Source organism: Balaenoptera ricei, chromosome 1 (genome assembly GCF_028023285.1).
Source record: "Balaenoptera ricei isolate mBalRic1 chromosome 1, mBalRic1.hap2, whole genome shotgun sequence".
Classification (NCBI taxonomy): Eukaryota; Metazoa; Chordata; class Mammalia; order Artiodactyla; family Balaenopteridae; genus Balaenoptera; species Balaenoptera ricei.
Window position 1 is genome coordinate 46,439,466 of NC_082639.1, and position 19,572 is coordinate 46,459,037.

At 42.6% G+C, this 19,572-nt stretch overlaps 1 protein-coding gene across 5 annotated transcripts in view; it reads right to left on the reverse strand.

Moving 5' to 3' along the window:
• The window catches only part of USP24 (ubiquitin specific peptidase 24), a 146,709-nt gene extending 144,080 nt beyond the window's left edge, over positions 1-2,629 (reverse strand). For all 5 annotated transcript variants that reach the window (XM_059923462.1, XM_059923484.1, XM_059923473.1 and 2 more), the window contains exon 1: positions 2,231-2,629. In XM_059923462.1, the coding sequence (XP_059779445.1) occupies positions 2,231-2,554 (324 nt within the window). In that variant the 5' untranslated portion in view covers positions 2,555-2,629. The remainder of the gene's footprint in view (positions 1-2,230) is intronic.
• Positions 2,630-19,572: the final 16,943 nt, after the last annotated feature.

A 19,572-nucleotide genomic window follows, 5' to 3' on the forward strand; every position in this document is an offset into this window, starting at 1 on the left:
TAAATGTACAGGCAGTACAACTAATGTTAAAGTACCACCAAGCATTATAATTTATTTTGATTTTGCAATTCTAGGAAATTAAAAGGTGTGACAAAAGAAAAAGAGAGTAAAATTTTTCACAAAATGAGGATACACTGAACTTTGTAGGGCCTTACAAGCATCTTCAGAAAAAGCAATGGCTTTCTTCTTGATTTCAAAACTGGGTCAAAACTAGAAGGAAGGGGGCTTCCCTGGTGGCGCAGTGGTTAAGAATCCGCCTGCCAATGCAGGGGACAGCGGTTCGATCCCTGGTCTGGGAAGATCCCACATGCCGCGGAACAACTAAGCCCATGTGCCACAACTACTGAGCCTGCGCTCTAGAGCCCGTGAGCCACAACTACTGAGCACGTGTGCCACAACTACTGAAGCCCACATGCCTAGAGCCCGTGCTCCGCAACAAGAGAAGCCACCGCAATGAGAAGCCCGCGCACGGCAACAAAGAGTAGCCCCCACTCGCCGCAGCTAGAGAAAGCCGGCGCGCAGCAATGAAGACCAAACGCAGCCAAAAATAAATAAATAAATTTATAAAAAAAACTCGAAGGAACAAGGAGAGGAGTGACGGGGACTTGCAAAGAGAAGCTCATTTCTTAAAGTGACTTAGGTACAGTTATTTAAATATATGGGAATTTTTTCCAAAACTAGGACTAATTACAAACTTTACTGCCATATACTAGTCAATGATCTAGCTGAGTTACTAGGTAACAGAGAGTAATCAACCAAGTGTGTGGAAGTCTGGAAACCAAAGAGATCTTGTGAAGAAATCTGGCTTTTTGAAGTGCCGCCTTCTTTCCCAAAATACTTCAGCCCAAGGAACTGCTGCAAAAGAATATAACTAAAAGGATAGAACATTATTTAGGAAAGAATTCTATCAGGAGGCTTAGCTTCATTAAGAATTATCCAAATTCACATCTCTACTAAAAAACCCAAACCACTAGAGTAGGCCAACCTGCTCTACTGGACCCTTGAAATGTACTAAGCAGTGAATCCGACCAAAACTCCTACCATGAGCTGCCATATTTCTGCAAAGTAATTATTCACAAGCACTGTTGCTTCTGGTTGATGCTTTTTAAAAAATCAGAGGTAAAGTCTGTTTTCTCCCCCCATGTTCTTTGCTCACATCCTTAACTAAAACAAAAAGGAATCGTCTCCACCCAGATTTGAGATTTCTGACCAAAGCCATTCGCCTAGACGGCCCTCTTTCACCTTAACAGACTTCTCCAGTCCCCTAATCTCCCGCCCTGTCCCTGTCCCTCTACACAGCACCCTCAGTATTGCTCCAATCCCTTTCTCCAGTCTAGCTTTCCCTCATTTCTGACTTAATCGATGACCAGTACTCTGCTTACCCAGACTTGGTCCCAGCTTCGTCCTCCAACTCCAGTCCCATCACTGCCTAGCCCCTCCTCAGCTTTGACTCCTGCCCTGGCATCTTATCTCTAACCTCTCTCAGTCTAATCCCCGTGGCTTTAATATCTGACCTCAACGACGCCCCCCCGCCCCAGACTTTATTGCAGCTGAGCCCCCTCCCCACTTCCTATCAATTCTTGTCATTCCTGGCCTCTGCCCAGTCCCTCTTCATTTTAGACCATGACCAATCTCCTCTCTTTCTGGTCCTTGGCTAAAACCCAAACCCCATTCCTGACCTCATTCCTGACCCTAGCAAAGCCGCTACTCTGGCTGGCCCATCCCACTTTTTCTCTGACTCTGAACCTGGTGCCTCCCCACTCCTTCACTGAAACCCTGGGCCGGGAAATCTCGGGCCCTCGCGTAATCTCCTAGGACCCCATTTCTCACCCCCTGATACAAGCGTCCTCCCCATCACACACTCCAGGTCAACGTGTCTGGCTCTCCCCATCTTGGAGGCCAGCCTTGGGCCCTCCTCCCCATCCCCGACCCGGGCCTGCCCCGTTAGTGAGCTCAGCTCAAAGCCCAGAGACCCCCTACTCACGCCGCCGCGCAGCCCTGCCCTACAGCCCTTATTGCCATTCAGCCCCTCCCCATGGGCCCTTCTCCCCACTTGACCCCAGTCCGGTGACCTCCATCCCGACGAGCCCGGTGTTCCATTCCCCCTCTCTCCGTGCCTCCCCCGCCTCACAAGCCCTCCGCACTCCAAGCCCAGTGGGGTGTGTCCCCTCCCCAGGGAACTCCAGCCCGCTGGCCTCTCCCGCGGGGGTCATGGGTCGCCCCTCCTCACCTCGGTGTCCACCACCTCGTGGTAGGCGGGCGGGGGGTCGAAGCCGCCGCCGCCTCCGGTGCTGCCGCCGCGGGAAGGGCCTCCGCCGCCGCCGTCACCGCCGCCGTCGCCCCGCGAGCCCCCGCCAGGCCCGGGGCTGGGGCCGCCGCCGCTGTCCATGGGCTCGTAGCCGCCGTAGTCGAGGCCCGGCCGCTCGTTGGTGAGCAGCGCCACGGCCTCGTTGATGTCGTTCTTGGCCAGGCGCAGGGCCTTGCGGATGGTGGCAGGGTCCGAGAAGCCCATGCACAGCAGCGTGGTCATGTGCTGCTCCTCCTCCGATTCCATGGCTCGGGCCTCCGGGCCGCGCCAGCCGGCGGGCTGCGAAGCTGCGGGTCCGGGGCCTGGCGGGCCGCGCGGCGCTGCCTCCGCGCCGTCCCCGCGCCCGGGAGGGCCCCTGCACTCCTGCGCTGCGCGCTCCGCGGCCGCCGGGCCAGGGTGGGCGCGGGGGTGGGCGCCCCGAGCCGAGCGACGGCTGTGGAGGGCTCAGGCGCTGCGGCGGCCCGGCCCAGCCCTGCGCGCCGCCATGTTGGCCTCCTCCTCCGCCTCCGCCTCCTCCGGCCCGCGGGGCCGCGCCTCCGCTCCCGGAAGCCGCACGAGAAGCCGCGGGGCCCGCCGGTCACGGGTGAGGGTTGGGGGGTGATTTTTCTTTCTTTCTTTCTTTTTTTAATAGAGGCGGTAAGGGAGGGGCTGCGCCGCGGAGCGTATCTAGGGTGAAAGGGACGCCGTGAGGCCCGGGCGGAGGCAAGGGAGGGTTCTCCGCCGTCGCCGCCGCCCGCCCATTCCTCCAGCAACAGGTTCCCGCGGGAGGGGCGGGAGCAAAGTGCAACGCGCTGCGCGGAACGTCCCCGAAGTCCCCGAGCTGGCGATCCTGCCCGGCGCTGACGGCGGTTCCCCCCGAACCTCGCCGGAGTCCCCGCCGGACTCCCGCTCCCGGACTTGCTCGCCCCGGCGCGGCCCGGAACGCACCGCAGCCTAAACGCAGTGCGCTCGGCGGCTACTGTAACCCACCCCAAACCTGGCCTGACTTGCACCGCGGTCCTGAAGGAAATCCTCCAGCCACGCTGCCTGACATACCCTTCAGCGCCCACTTAAACTCATGCCCAAAGCAGGCAAACCAACCCACCCGGGCTGAAATGCACCCCCCACATACTCTTGACCTAAATCCCTCCAACTTTCGCTGAAATCACCCTAAACTGGTTGAAGTGAATTCCCAGCCCTCGTTGAATTTTCCTTCCAGCATTGACTGACCACCACCTACCCCCAGCCAACCTGACTGGACTCTACCAAACTCATACAAAAATCCCCTGAGAGTCCGAAACATATTTTTACAACCGGACCTCCAAACCCCAGTACTCTGTGAAAACCTCCAAAAACTCCTGACTGCATCAGCCTCCTTCAGCCTCTGACTCATTCGAACACTTTGGACCTCTACTCCCCTCCTGATGCTCATCCACCCACCCACATTCTACTGCACCCTTTGGCTCAGGATTCCGTCTTTGTTCTGCCTTTTGAGGGAGGACTACCCTCCCTCTTTTTTATGCCCTTTGGGGGAGGGGACCGCACCCCTGTTGGTTTCCACCATTGAGCATTCCTCTTCCCCTTCAAACGCCTGCTTTCTTTGCTTTCTCTTTCCACTTTTAGCATTAGCGCGCAGGGGCCGTATCTTTAGTCCACTGACTACCATCTAAGCCCTGGTCCTTGCTATTTCCCGCCTTCAATTTCCTTTTATTCTTGCTTCTCCCAAGTTCTTTCCCCACACTCTCCCAAGATCCTGATGCTTTTTCCATATCTCACTTCATCTCCTATTACCCTTACCCTGGTTTCTTCCTGAACCCTGAAGTCCACCGTCTAACCTTTCTCATACCGTCAAATCCCTCCTGTTGCCAACCAGGCACTCACTAAAATCCCCCTTTACCCCAAATCTTAAATTAGGGACAGTACCCAGAAATTTTCTCTGCACTCTCTCTATTAGCATCCTTTTCCCTGGACCATGAGCCCTTCTTGTCTAGTACTTGCTGCATACATTTATAAACACCAGCAATTTGATTTACAGGGTGAATTTATCACTGCTGTTTACATTTAAATGAAGTAACTGTATTTGTTGTATTGATTAAAGGCTAGATTATAGACCAAAGACTAGGACTAATATGCAAAGGAAGTAAAGTCTCGTAATTTGTTAATGAAAATAACAAAACTCCTCTCTTCTTCCATTTCTGAACAACAACAAAAAAGAACCTGCTAAGGAAGAATGCCTATAATTGGATCAGGTCACAGTGTGTATATTAAAATAAAATTTTATTAAGTGTTATCCACTTCTAGGTACTCGATGACATTTTAGATATTTATCTGTGGCATATGAAGAACAAAAGTAATCCAAATCAACCCAAGCAACCTGTCATAGAGTACCTGCCAAGGTAATTAGTGTTTTCAACAAATAATGTACTTAGTATTTGTCAGGTGCCAGGTACTGTTCTTGGCACTGGTGATGCAACTCTAAACAAAGTAGACAAAATTTGATGATGGCAAAGTGATGACATTCAATTTTGCACTGTGTTTAAAGAGTTAATTCAGTGACCAAATTAAGAAATCAGTTATAAGGGAAGAGAAAGTAGCAGGTAAAGAAAAAATTGTTTGCCACTGAAATTCAAAATAGAACTCAAGAGGTAATGAGATGGGGCCGACCGATTCAGCTGGCACATAAAAAGACTCATCAACAGTGGCAGGTTTATAGAACGTGACAGAGGAAACTGTGCTGAGCTGAGAAGAGGAAGCAGAGAAAAACAAAGTCTGTGATAAAAACTGGAAAGGAGCCACAGAAGGCTACAAAAAAAAAGGAAGGCCATTTTTGAACCAGATCCTGGAGTGACTGAAAAGCCAAAGTGTCATTTGAGGATGTGAGTAGTATAATCACACTTTTTTGCATGTAAGAAAGCAAGTGAGCACTTTAAACTCTGTTGAATTGGGATAGCAGGAGAGGGGACTGTGGTATGAATATTCATACCTTCACTTACATTTTTATTTTTATTGCAGTAGAATCTTGAAAATGTTAAAGGACCCCCCCAAAATAAATATTTAATTCACATTTATCCTTATTTAGAAGCTTTTAGAAGAAAAGGAAATAGCTTAGTCTTGAAGAGAGGTATAATGGACTGTCTTTTTTTTTTTTATCTATTAAGTTTTTATTTTTTTAACATCTTTATCAGAGTATAATTGCATTACAATGGTGTGTTAGTTTCTGCTTTATAACAAAGTGAATCAGCTATACATATACATATATCCCCATAGCTCCTCCCTCTTGCATCTCTCTTTCACCCTCCCTATCCCACTCCTCTAGGTGGTCACAAAGCACTGAGCTGACCTCGCTGTGCTCTGCAGCTGCTTCCCACTAGCTACCTATTTTACATTTGGCTGTATATATAAGTCCATGCCACTCTCTCACTTCATCGCAGCTTACCCCTCCCCCTCCCCATGTCCATTCTCTACATCTGCATCTTTATTCCTCTCCTGCCCCTAGGTTCTTCATAACCATTTTTTTCTTTTTTTTAAGATTCCATATATATGTGTTAGCATACGGTATTTGTTTTTCTCTTTCTGACTTACTTCACTCTGTATGACAGACTCTAGGTCCATCCACCTCACTACAAATAACTCCATTTCGTTTCTTTTTATGGCTGAGTAATAGTCCATTGTATGTATGTGCCACATCTTCTTTATGCATTCATCTGTCGATGGACACTTAGGTTGCTTCCATGTCCTGGCTATTGTAAATAGTGCTGCAATGAACATTGTAGTACGTCACTCTTTTGAATTATGGTTTTCTCAGGGTATATGCCCAGTAGTGGGATTGCTGGGTCGTATGGTAGTGCTATTTTTAGTTTTTTAAGGAACCTCCATACTGTTCTCCATAGTGGCTGTATCAATTTACATTCCCACCAATAGTGCAAAAGGGTTCCCTTTTCTCCACACCCTCTCCAGCATTTATTGTTTGTAGATTTTCTGATGATGGCCATTCTGACTGGTGTGAGGTGATACCTCACTGTAGTTTTGATTTGCATTTCTCTAATGATTAGTGATGTTGAGCATCCTTTCATGTGTTTGTTGGCAATCTGTATATCTTCTTTGGAGAAATGTCTATTTAGATCTTCTGTCCATTTTTGGATTGGGTTGTTCATGTTTTTGATATTGTGCTGCATGAGCTGCTTGTAAATTTTGGAGATTAGTTAATGGACTGTCTTGAAGATAAGATATGAGGGGTTTCTAATAATAATTAATAAGTAATTTTAAAAACATCTATTGAGTGTCTATTTTGAGGCAGGCTGAGGACTAGGGAGACAACTGTGAGCAAAACATGCATAGTTTCTGCCCCTTTAGAACTTTAAAGGCTTTAAAGGGAGACAGAAAAATAAGCAGTAATAATAAAGTGTGATAGGTGCTTTGATAGGGGAATTTCAGGAAGTAAGGAGCAAATTTCTTGCCTCCTATGGGCATAAATTACCAAATCTAGGAAATCTGGAAAGTTTCCCAAAGTAAATGTTAAACAATAATATGATAGAAAGTAGGAAAACCAGAAAAAGTAATGTAAGATGAGGGGCGAGAGTTCCAAAGAATAGGAACAGCATGTGCAAAGGCTATGGAGTGGGTAAGAAGGAAGCAATTTAGGGGAATTAAAAGTCAGTGGAGTGTGCTTGGAGTGCAGAGTTCTAGAGAGGTAGCAATGAGAAAGGAATCTAGAAACCTAGACAGACACCAGATCTGAAAGGGCCTTTTAAACTCTGATAAGGGGTTTGAACTTTATTCTGAAGGGATGGGAAACCACTGAATCATTTGTATAGAGGAGAGAGGTGATGGATGTTATTTAAATTTTTAAAAGATCAACCTAACTGCAGTGTAGAGAATGGTATAGAAGAGAGGAAGAGTGAAAGTAGAGAATCCATTTAGGAGACAAGATCAGTTAGCCTTCCTAGGTAACCTTTGAAATGAAAGAGTTGAGTTGTTTTCTTATCCAATCTACAATATTTGTCTTTTTGTTCTTGGTTTCTGGCAGTTTAACTGTGATGTGTCTATGGATGGTTTTCTTTGTACTTGTTTTCAATGGAGTTTGCAGAGATTCTTGAATATGTGGCTTGAGATCTTTCATAGCTTGGAAAATTCTTGGCTATTGCTTCTTTATATTACTTCTGTTTCATTCTCTCTCTCCTCCTGCGACTTCAATTAAATGAATGTGAGGCTCTTTTCACTGAACCATTTCTGTATCCTATGCTTGTTTCTATATTTTTTATTCTTTTGTCTCTGTGCTTCAGTCTAGATTTTTTTTTCTGTCCTTTCCTCTGGTTCACACATTCTCTCTTCAGCTACATCTTATCTGCTAAGTCTATCTATTGAGTTCTTAATTTCAGTTATTGTGTATTTAAATTCTAAAATTCACTTTAATTCTTATGCCTTTCACATTTTTCTGAAATTCTTTATCTTAATTTCTTTAACATATTAATTACAGCTGTTTTATAGTCAGTGTCTGATAGCTTCCATATCTGCGCTTCTGTGGGTCCATTTCTATTGTCTGATTTTTCTCTTGATTACCAATCAATTCTTATGTTTTTGTAAGCATAATTAAAAATTTTTTTCTGGGCATTAAATTTTAAAGATTATATATTGTTTAAAAACTATATAGATGACCTTAGGTTCTAGATGATGTTATCTTCCTTACAAGTGGATTTACTTTATCTTCTGGCAGGTAACTAGGAGTAGGAATGATAAACAAAGTAATCTAATAAAGGATTAAGTATTTTTGGAAGCTAGACATCAATCTTTGTGGGGGCTGGTTTACTTTTGGACCACCTTTACTCCTAGCATACTTTAGGATTCCCAACTGTTTTGGTTATATATTGTTGTATCTCAAAACACCACACACTTGTGGCTTTAAACATCAATGACTAATCATTTCTCATAATTCTCTGAGTTGACTGGATTGTTCTTCTGCTCCATTTGGTGTTGGCTGGGATCACTCATAAAGTTCCATTCACCTGAGAGCTTGGCTGGGGCATTTTTTTGCTCTTCCACATGACCCCTCTCTCCAGATAATGTCCCATCCTTCAGGGCTTCTCCACATGACCTATTTCTCCATTGGGATAACCTGGACTTCCTTATGCTGGGTTCTAAGAGGGAGAATTTCAAAAATGCAAACCCTAGTGAGCAAGTGCTTATCAAATCTATGTTTGTGTCTCTTTTACTGATGTACTATTGATGAAGACAAATCACGTGACCAAGCCCAGAGCCAATGTGAAGAGACCCACCCCAAGGCATAAATATTGGAAGGTGTGTTTCATTGCAGGGGCCACCAATGTAACAGATTACTATACTAAATGAAAGCCTGGGGTGTTTATCCAAGCCCTTCCTCTTTAGTGGCCCTTGATCTCCAATTTTTGTCATCTCAGTTCTGTAAGACTGCCCAAAGCTCTCCTCAGCTTCTCAGCTTCTTGATTGATGATTAAGAATCAGCAAATGCATGAAAGGGAAAAGCAGTGCCAAATGATGGGCTCACTCATCATGTTCACCTCTCTGAACTTCCTTTCTCTTTGGGATTTGGCCCTTCAAGTTCTCACTTGGAAACTTTCCAGTGCCTTTAAATAGATATTTTTTTCTATTCTGCCCGACTTGTCTGGTTGTTCTCAGTAAGAGGGATGGTCTTAAAAAAGCAGATCTGTCATTGATGGGAGCAGAAATCCCATAGAATGAAAGAAGATGGATAAAAGTACTTCAAGGTAGGGAGTAAAAGGAGCAGACCCTGACAGAGAAGGAGGTTTTCCAAGACTAGGAAGAGGTTAGTATTTTGTATATTCCATGAGGAGGAAGAGCCTTGCCCTGTTGCCTCACAGTGCCCCAAGAAGTAGAAAGAGCTCAGAGAGAAATGACTGCCTGGGCTTACAGCATCTCCAGCCTCCACAAAATTCCCCACTCTCCAGCAGGGCAGGGAAGTAGCAGAACCACCTTCCCTTGGAGGACCTTAGCTTGTACAGGCTATACTGTGATTCTTTCAGTGTTAACTAGTATAGAGAGACCAGAGGGCACTTCTTGATGCTTCAGACTACAGAAGACCCCTGCAACTTGTATAAATCCACCCCCCCCCACCCCTGCAGTAGGGGAGGGAGTCCTAATTGTGACTGTAATTCAACATTTCAATGCTTTGGCAAATGGAGTTTTAGGTAAGCTTTAAATTGTTTCAGAAAAACTAAACAAAAATGGTATTTAATTTACCAGATATTGATGGATGCAAATTCATACCCATTATATATGTTTAAAAATTAGTAAAAACAGCCACCAGCAAATTGGCACCAATGGCCATACCTTGAATACTCTACTTGGGCATTGATTTTTTTTTTCTTTTGGTAACAGCTTTATTAAGATGTAATCCACTTACTATACAGTTCACTCATTAAAAGTGTACAATTCAATGTTTTTTTAGTATATTCATGGGTATGTACAACTGTCACCACAGTCAATTTTCGAACATTTTCATCACCTAAGAAAGAAACTTAGATGGATGTTTCCTTTAGCCATCCTTATTCTATTTCCTTATCCTCCCCAGTGCTGAACAAACACAAATCTACTTTATGTCTCTATAGATTTGCCTATTCTAGAAAATTCATGTAAGTGGAATCTTACAATATGTGGCCTTTTTGTCTGGCTTCTTTTACTTAGTATACTGTTTTCAAGCTTTATCCATGTTATATAGCATATATCAGTACTTCATTCCATTTTATGGCTGAGTAGTATTATATGGATATACCACATTTTGTTTACCCCTTCCTGATGGACATTTGAATGTTAGGGTATTATGAATAATGCTTCTATAACCACTTATGTAAAAGTTTTTGTGTGGTCATATGTTTTCCTTTCTCTTACCCAAGAGAACCTAAGAGCAGAATTGCTCGGTCAAATGTTAACTCTGTTTAATTTTTTGAGGAATTGCCAAATTGTTTCCAAAATAGCCTAACCAATTTACATTCTCACCAGCAGTGTATGAGGGTCCGGTTTCTCCACATTTTCTCAACTAATTGTCATAAGCTGACTTTTTGATTATAGCCACCCTAGTGGGCGTGAAGTGGTATCTCATGGTTTTGGTTTGCATTTCCCTGATGACCAATGATATTGAGCATCTATTCATGGGCTTATTGGTCATTTGTATATCTTCTTTGGAGAAAGGTCTATTCAAGTCCTTTGCTCCTTTTCGAATTGGATTGTCTTTTTATTATTAAGTTGCAAGTGTTCTTTTATATTCTAGATCCAAATCCTTTACCAGATGTATGATTTGCAGATATTTTCTCCCATTCTGTGTGTGTCTTTTCATTTTTTTGGCAGCGTCCTTTGAAGCACAAAAGTTTTAAATTTTGATGAAGTCCAATTTATCTTTTTTTTTTCTTTTGTTGCTGTGCTTTTGGTCTCATATCCAAGAAATCATTGCCAAATCCAATGTCATGAAGTTTTTCATCGATATGTTCTTCTAAGAATTTTATATGTTTAGCTCTTATATTTTGAGTTAATCTTTGTATATGGTGTGAGGTAAAGGACCAATTTCATTCTTTTGCGTTTGGCTTCTCTTTGTTGAAAAGACTATTCTTTCCCCATTGAATGGTCTTGCATCCCTGTCAAACATCAATTAAACATAGACACATGGGTTTATTTCTGGAACCTCATTTCTGTTCCATTGAGATATATGTCTATCCTTATGCCTTTACCACACTCTCTTGATTACTGTTCCTGTTTAGTAAGTTTTAAAATCAAGTGTGAATTCTTCAACTTGGTTCTTTTTCAAGATTGTTTTGGCCATTCTGGGTTCCCTGCAATCATATATTAATTTTAGAATCAGTTTGTCAATTTCTACAAGAAAGTCAGCTGGAATCCTGATAGGGAGTGCACTGAATCTGTAGACAAATTTGGGGAGTATTACCATCTTAACAACATTAAGTCTTTCAATCCATGAACATGGGATGTCTTTCCATTTATTTAGATCTTCTTTAATTCTTTCAGCACTGTTTTCTATTTTTCAGAGTACAAGTCTTGTACTCCTTTTGCTAGATTTATACCTAAATATTTTACTCTTTTTGATGCTACTGTAAATGGGGTTGTTTTATTAATTTCATACTTGGATTATTTGAATGCAAATGTATAGAAATACAATTGAATTTTACGTATTGCTCTTGTAACATACAACCTTGCTGAACTTGTTTACTAATTCTAATAGTTTCCTAGTGTATGTCTTAGGATTTTCTATACACAAGATCATGTTTTCTGTGAATAGAGAGAGTTTTGTTTCTTTCTTTCCAATCTGGATGTATTTTTAAAATTTTCCTTGCCTAATTGCCCTGGCTAGAACCTTCAGTATGGTCGGTGTTGAATAGAGGTGGCAATAGCAGCCGTCCTTGTCTTTTTCCTGATCTTAGGAGGAAAGCATGCAGCCTTTCACCATTAAGTATGATGTTCACTCTGGCTTTTTCATATATAGCTTTTATTAATGTTGAGATAGTTTCCTTCTATTCCTAGTTTGTTGAGTGTTTTATCATGAAAGGGCGCTGGATTTTGTCAAATGCTTTTTCTTTGCATATTGACATAATTATGTGGTTTTGTTTTTTATTCTATTAATCTGGTGCATTGCTTTAATTGATTTTCAGATGTTAAACCAATCTTGCATTCTGGGATAGAGCCCACTTTATCATGGTGATACTACTTTATATATGTTACTGGATTTAGTTTGCTAATATTTTGCTTAAAAACACAGTGATAATGTTGGGGAAAGAGAGCAATTACTTTTAGAGGAATCTAGAGTCTGATTATTTACTGCAAAAAAAAAAAAAAATCAGTATGAAAAAACGGAGAAATCTAGAAGAAGGAAGAGGAAAAGGTAATTTTAAGTTCAAGCCTCCTCCCACCCTTTAGTAAAGAAAGCATATTGCCAAATGGGGAGTCATTTAAAAGTTACTGTGGGGGCTTCCCTGGTGGCGCAGTGGTTAGGAAGCCGCCTGCCAATGCAGGGATCACTGGTTTGAGCTCTGGTCCGGGAAGATCCCACATGCTGCAGAGCAACTAAGCCCGTGCGCCACAACTACTGAAGCCCGTGCGCCCTAGAGCCCTTGCTCCACAACAAGAGGAGCCACTGCAGTGAGAAGCCTGCGCACCGCAACAAAGAGTAGCCCCCGCTCGCTGCAACTAGAGAAAGACCGCGCGCAGCAACGAAGACCCAACGCAGCCAAAAATAAATAAATAAAATAAATTCATTAATTTAAATAAATAAATAAATAAATGGAAGTTAATGTGGTGTCTTTTGTCACTTAAGAAGATGATACAGGGCTTCCCTGGTGGCGCAGTGGTTGAGAATCTGCCTGCCAATGCAGGGGACACGGGTTCAAGCCCTGGTCTGGGAAAACCCCACATGCCGCGGAGCGACTAGGCCCGTGTGCCACAGTTACTGAGCCTGCGCGTCTGGAGCCTGTGCTCCGCAACAAGAGAGGCCGTGATAGTGAGAGGCCTGTGCACCGCGATGAAGAGTGGCCCCCCACTTGACGCAACTAGAGAAAGCCCTCGCACAGAAACGAAGACCCAACACAGCCATAAATAAATAAATAAAAATTTAAAAAAAAAAAAAAAAAAGATGATACACCTGACCTGATGGCAGTCCAACTTAGCTTTTGGTTATTTTTCCAGCAGCAACTATGGGTTTTCCTGAGCCCCCATGACTAATGGGCAGATCTATCCCCTGCACATGCAAACTGATTCCCCTACCTCCACTTTGGGAGGCTTTTCACTTGTCGTAGATGAGCTAGGAATCCAGCAGTCCACAACCTAAGGAAATGCATGCCATCAGATTGTGGAGTGAATGGCAGACAGGAGATAAGGCCAAGGTTTTGACTGCCAAACTGAGGAGTTTTCCTGAATTTGTTAGGCAGTGAGCAGCCATTAAATGTTTTGAGTCTGGGAATGACATGATTGAAGATGTACTTTAAGAAGGTTAAACTGGCATTAGTGTATTGAACATAAAAGATCAAATAAACAGCTGTGGGGTGAGACTGAAAAGAAGTATGCAGAAGGATTTGGCAATTGGATTTGATGATCAAGGAAAAGGAAGGACTCCTAGATTTTAAGACTGGATGATCTGAAGTCAGGATTCAACCAGAAGGGAAGATGATAACTTAGGCTTTAGATGAATTGACATTTAATTAGGAAAGACTGCAGACTTTCCCAGTCATATCACATGCATATAACTGGAAATAAAACAGTTAAAGCTGATAGGCATTTACACGGAAAGGAGAATGGAGCTATTTAATTTGGAAAGTGAAAAGGTTTTACAAAAAGAGAAAGATGAAAGGACGCATTTATTTCTCTGATGACCTAGTTCCTGGCCTTTAGCTCATCATACTCACCTACACATGATACCACATGGCAGCTCAAGAAAGCAAAGCTTGTTCAGGCAGAAGTGTCCCAAACACACACTCCCATTTTTATTCCACTGCTCCTCATTTTCATCTTCCTGCTCCTGGGTAGCCGGTTCTGTACTCCAGCCTTCCATATTGTGGCTAATCTGCCTGTGGCCTCTCGACTATAGTATTATTCGACTCCCCTTCCTGCATGTTGGATCCCTCTGTCCATGGGTTCAGATTTCAGCAATCTCACAGTTTCCAGTAAAAGACTTCCTCTGCCATCTCATACCTTCAGAACCCTCCTGTTCAGGCCGACCCCAGAATCTTTGCCAGGAGATAGAAATTGGGCAGTTTATCTTAATTATATTTTCTGAAGAATATGCAGTTATAATGTAACAGCTTGCAATTCTCTGACTGATTAAAATTTTGAATAAAGAATATATTTACCTTGTTAGTAATGTTGAAACTCAGTTGTTGAAAAGAGAAAAATGGACTCCCATATCTGTAGTTGAAAACCCAAGACTTGAGGCTTTTATTTCCTCTGAAACCAGGAGGACCTGGCTGTCAGGCTTCAGCTTAATTTCAACATGATTTAGAAGTCTGTTTCATTTCCCTGATGTTGACTCACCAGTCTGGATTAATTTTCCAGGGTGTTATGCTAATTATAGGCTAGTGGAACTAATGGACTAAATCAAAATGGCAACAAGTGAAAAAGTAGCAGAGCGCTCTGGGTTCTGCTCCGATGCAGATCTATTTATAACTTCACATTGTATGGTTACTATTAATTAGGAAGTATTGCAATGACCCTCAGTTTTCAAAGGCGTCCACCATCATTTCTAGCTAATCTTTCCCACCTATTACCATATCCCTTTTATGTGGAGGGTGGAGCTGATTAATTACTTGCCTGAAGTCATGTCTGTGGTAAAGCCAAAATCATACTTTAAATGTTATGAATAATAATAAAAATAATATATTTGTGGAGCATTTGCAGTTTTCAAAAGGTTTCCTCCACTGTCATTTCATTTACACTTACTAAGCACCCCTAAGAAGGTTTCCTGTTGGTTAGTTTGAGGAGAGCAGAAGAGAAGAGAGTTCGGTTGACAGCTGTCTTGGTTAAATTTGAATAAGTAAGTGAGGAATATAAAGTTGTTGTTCAGGAGTCCGGAGTTCTAAGTTGTATGATCTTCACTCTCTATCACTTCTTTCTGTTAGGTTTTCTTGGCCTTTGAGGATCCACAGGGCAAACATTGTTATATTAACCTTTTATTTTATGAGTCTCTACTTTTGTTCCATCCAAATCTTAAAGATAGAAGAATCTAGTGCCGCTAGAGACCTCAATTTTTTAAAAGTTGAGATAATCCAGAGATTGTTATGCTAGAATGTTGGAAGAAAATCTCCGAAAAGTGGAAGTGGTTCCAGTGACTGCTGTGAACCGTGATTGCAGTGCACCAGCTTCCCTCCCATTCTCCACGCAACAGCCTAAGCCTTTCCTGGCCTTCACAGGCCCAGAGTGTCCAGACTCTCTACGTCCGATCTCCCAGAACCTTTTATAATCCCACAAGCAGAGAATTATACAGTTAGATGGGTTCTAAAAGGTCATGGAGTCTAACATCATCACCTTACAGATGAAGAAGCTGAGACTCAGAGAACTGAAGTGACTTTTCCAAGTCCCACAGCTAATAATTGTCAGAATTGAGGTGAAAACCTCGTGGACTTTTGCTCAGGTAGAAAAGGAACCGATGACGACAGTCACTCTCTCACTGAAGCTGTGTTTGCTACAGCAACCTAGTGAATTAGCCACACAGATAGCAGTTCCCAAAATGTCTTCACAGATGCTCCTTGACACAGGGTCCTGTGGTCATATTACTTTGCCCAGTTGGGAATTCATAAGGCAAATTCGAAGACCCTGGAAAGTCTCATGGGAGGAAAGAATTTTGTTTAATCAAGCATTTCTTAACTTATCTCATTATTTTTTTTAACTCAGAAAACCTAGAAATAACCTGTGTAACTGGTGCTCCTTTGAACACATTGAAGAATAAATAAATGGTACCTGTTGAAATGGAGCAGTCACAAGCAGGGTGAAAGCTTATTGCTTAGTTCTTAGCTACATGTTATTTTATCTTCATAACACCTTAGGAACAGGTATTATTACCCCTACTTACAGATGGGCTCAAGATTCTGGTTGCATGTGACAGATTGAACTCAAACTTGCTTAAATGCAAAGTGGGGTTTATTGGTTCATGTAACTGAGAAGCTTGGAATATTGAAACTCACAAGATTCTTTCTCTCCTACCTCTGCTTCTTGCTGTTTGCCAAGTCTATTCATTCATTTTACTGAGAGATATCCTCATAAGAATGGAGACATGGCTGTACACAGCTTAGGTTCATGCCCCAACTTCTCTGCAGCCAGAGAGGAAAGGATTTTTCCCCTGCCAGTACCACTTAGCAAGATCCTGGAGAGGGACTCTATTTGGCGGGTGAGGGTCCTGTGCCCCTCTGCTGTCCACCTCTATGGCTAGGAAAATAGGTATTGCGATTGGTTTAGACTGAGTCTCCTGCCCTCTCCTATAGACAAGGAAGATACATTTCCAGAAGACCCGAAAGGAACTCAGACAAAAAAATAGTCAGTCTGAAAGTTAAGTAACCTGTCTCAGGTCACATAGCCAATAAGTGGCGGAACTGGGATTTGAACCCAGGTCTGTCTGACTCCAAACTCTCTCTCTCTCTCCATATATGTATTTTTTCCCCTGTACACTTCGTTGTTTCAATAAGATATAATCTTCACTCTTAAGAAAGGAATAGTCTGATAGAAAAGATGCACAACCCTGTAGAATTAGTGGTGAAAGTTACAAGAACAATGGGCCTTCAGAGGTTGGTGAGATCATGTCTTGATCATATCTCCAGAGCCAGTGCTCCAAATTCTTTTGGGATTATGGGCACCTTTGAAGATCTCATGAACCCTGTGAACATTTCCCCCCAAAATACTCACACACATACACACACACACACACAATGTTGCCTGCATTTTTTGCATACATTTTAATGGTGTTCATGGACTCCTGTAAGCTCATCCTTTGTTTTCCAAGGTACTTGAGACTTTGAGTTAAGAATTACTGCTTTGAAATGTACTTATCTAGAAGAACCAGTTCAAAAGATAGAGGCTTGCTGTAGAATGTTGGTATGACCAACCTCAGGTGTTGGTCCTTCAGTATTAGCAAGGAGGGCCCAGGAAGCCCAAGTCAGAGCCATGTAGAGAGAGGAAAGGCACAGGAAATAGTGTGTTCCTTGGAACAAACTTTGGGGCACATCCATAAACAAATAAATGGTACTTGTTAAATGAGGCAATCACAAGCAGGGTGGGAATGATTGTTAGAAGTTACTGCTGCTATTTTTAGTATAAATAATAGAATCATAACCATCTAATTTGACCTCATTTTAAAGAAAAAGAAAGATGGAGAGGGTAAAGGGATTTACTCAAGGACACACAACTGATGAAGTTCTATAACTGAACAAAACGGTGTTCACCAGGTGTTCTTGTCCAGTGCTCTTTCTTCTTCCATGTCACCACATAATCACACCTTAAAGGGAAGAGGATGAATATAAATAATAGCATTCACTTATTATAACAGTCCTCCCACTTCATTATAACTTGTTTTAACTTTTGTTTTTTCCACCAGACTGTAAACTCCATGAGAGCAGAACCTACGTCTGCTTAATAATTCACTGCTCCATCCCCAGGACCTAGCTCATAGGAGACACTCAGTAAATACCTCTCTCCTCTGAATGCCTGAAGAATGACTGAGCAGCAGGAATTCCATTCCTTGAGATGGAATACACCCCTTGCTGTTTATATAATTTCTGATGTGGCTTCTGTCACTCCACGCTCATTTTTCTCCCTTGGCACCCTCTGCAATTTCTCAGTGCTCCTGACTCATGCCAAGGAAGCCTCTACCTTCCGTATATTTTAAAGGCACAGGGACTTCTAACTCCTTGTTGACTGATCGATGGAGCCCTAGAAATGCAGTGCTCACCTCCGTTTCCCTCCTGACTCCCACCGGGAGAGTTCTAGATCCCTGGGAAACACTCCTCTGGCCTGCCTAAGAGAGGACCAGCCCACTCCACAGAAAGTACCACTTCCTCCTCCTCATTAACAGATGCCACCAGGGGGATAGATCTTTTCTAAATTTCCTTGAAACCCAGGCCAGCTTTGATAAAAGGAAAAGTGTTCCCCACTGTTTATTAACCAAATCAAATGTCCTTAGTCACTTGGCAAAAGGTAGGTAGGGATGCTATGCTATGTCTGTCAGTAGGCAGCTTGTGTCTAATTAATCCAAAGGAAATATTTGTATGATGTACTTTTAATTTACTGAAGAAGGATATGTGTTCAAACCTTTGCAAATTTACACTGAAATTAATTTTTCAAGGTCCATATAACCACAGCTCTGTCAAATCTTCCTTTAAAACACACTTCCTTTAAAGTGTGACTAACCGTGATAAATTACACACATTTATAAATGTCATCTCTCATAGTGTTGTTGTGAAACTTAAAGAGAATGAAGTGTGAAAAACGCCCAGCACCATGCTTGGCATATCAGTTGCCTTTCTTCTTATTCTATTTCCAGCTTTTAGGGTGGTAGAAGCCAAAACAGGTGAAATTCCTATCTGTATGGGCTAGGAATGGTTTGGGCTGTAAATAACAGAAAACTCCTAAGAACTTAAGAAATAGGAGCTTTTCCCCTCACATAACATTAAGTCTGATGGTGTCTGCTGGTTTGGTTTTAGTCTGGGAGCCCAATAAATCCACAGCCAGTAGCTCTTCAGTTCTCTTGGCCTTTGCCTCATGCATATTGCTTCATGGTTCCAAAATGTCTACTGCAGCTCCAGACATCGTATTCATATCTGAGACAGGAAGGAAGGGTAAAAGACCTATCTAGTCCTTCCATTAGGAAAGCAAAAAGCTTTTTCAGACCACTCTCTACCCTCCAGCATTTTCATGTCCCATTGGCAACTCAGCCTCACTGGAGTTGAGAAAATGAGTACTTAGATTTTTCAGCCTTTGTAGTGGAGGTAGACAAGGGAGAGGTGGTCAGAAGTGGGTCTTCAGTCAGCTAACTTGAAATATTGCCACACTGAAGCTCTTAGTATGACCCTCAATTGTTTTGCAGAGCTGGGGGAGAGAGTTGAGAGTCACTTACTAAGATTCAACTTGGCTTTCTCCTCTTGGTCTAACTAAAGACTCAATTTAGCATAGTTGGATTCCATCTGGGACATATATGGGTCTATTAAGCTGCATAGTAAGTGGGGTGCTGGAGCTGGCTCTTACCATCTCACGAGAGCCAGTTGTTAAATTTTTAGGAATGTTGTGAGCCAGCTGATAAACACAGTCATTATTAAAATGGAATTACATTAACTTAAAATTAAATAAATTATTTTGAAAAAGGTCATAAATACTCAAAAAGACTCACCACTTCCTAACATTGTATTACATTTCACTATTAACTATGCTCTTGAGGTTATGTCTGCTATATCTGTATGGCCTTCTAAAAATGTGCTACTGTGCATTTCTTCTCATCTCTGTGTTTAGTGACAACTTGTTGGTAGTTTTAAATTGGCCATGGTGGGAATATGTACACCACAGAAATCAGCAAATGCTACAAATCTGGTGGTTTTGTTTTTTGAGGTAGTCAGTTAGACATTTACTAGCACACCATTGTGCACAGTCTTAGAAAACAATAACTTGGAGAGAGGATGGATATGCATGGACATTTGAGGTAAGTAGATAGGCATTATAAAACAATTCTCAGAGCCCTGCCAGAGATAAAACACATAAAGAGATGGTTCCCTGTGTTTTAAACCAACACAATAGGAAGGCATTCTATAGATTGCTTACTTTTT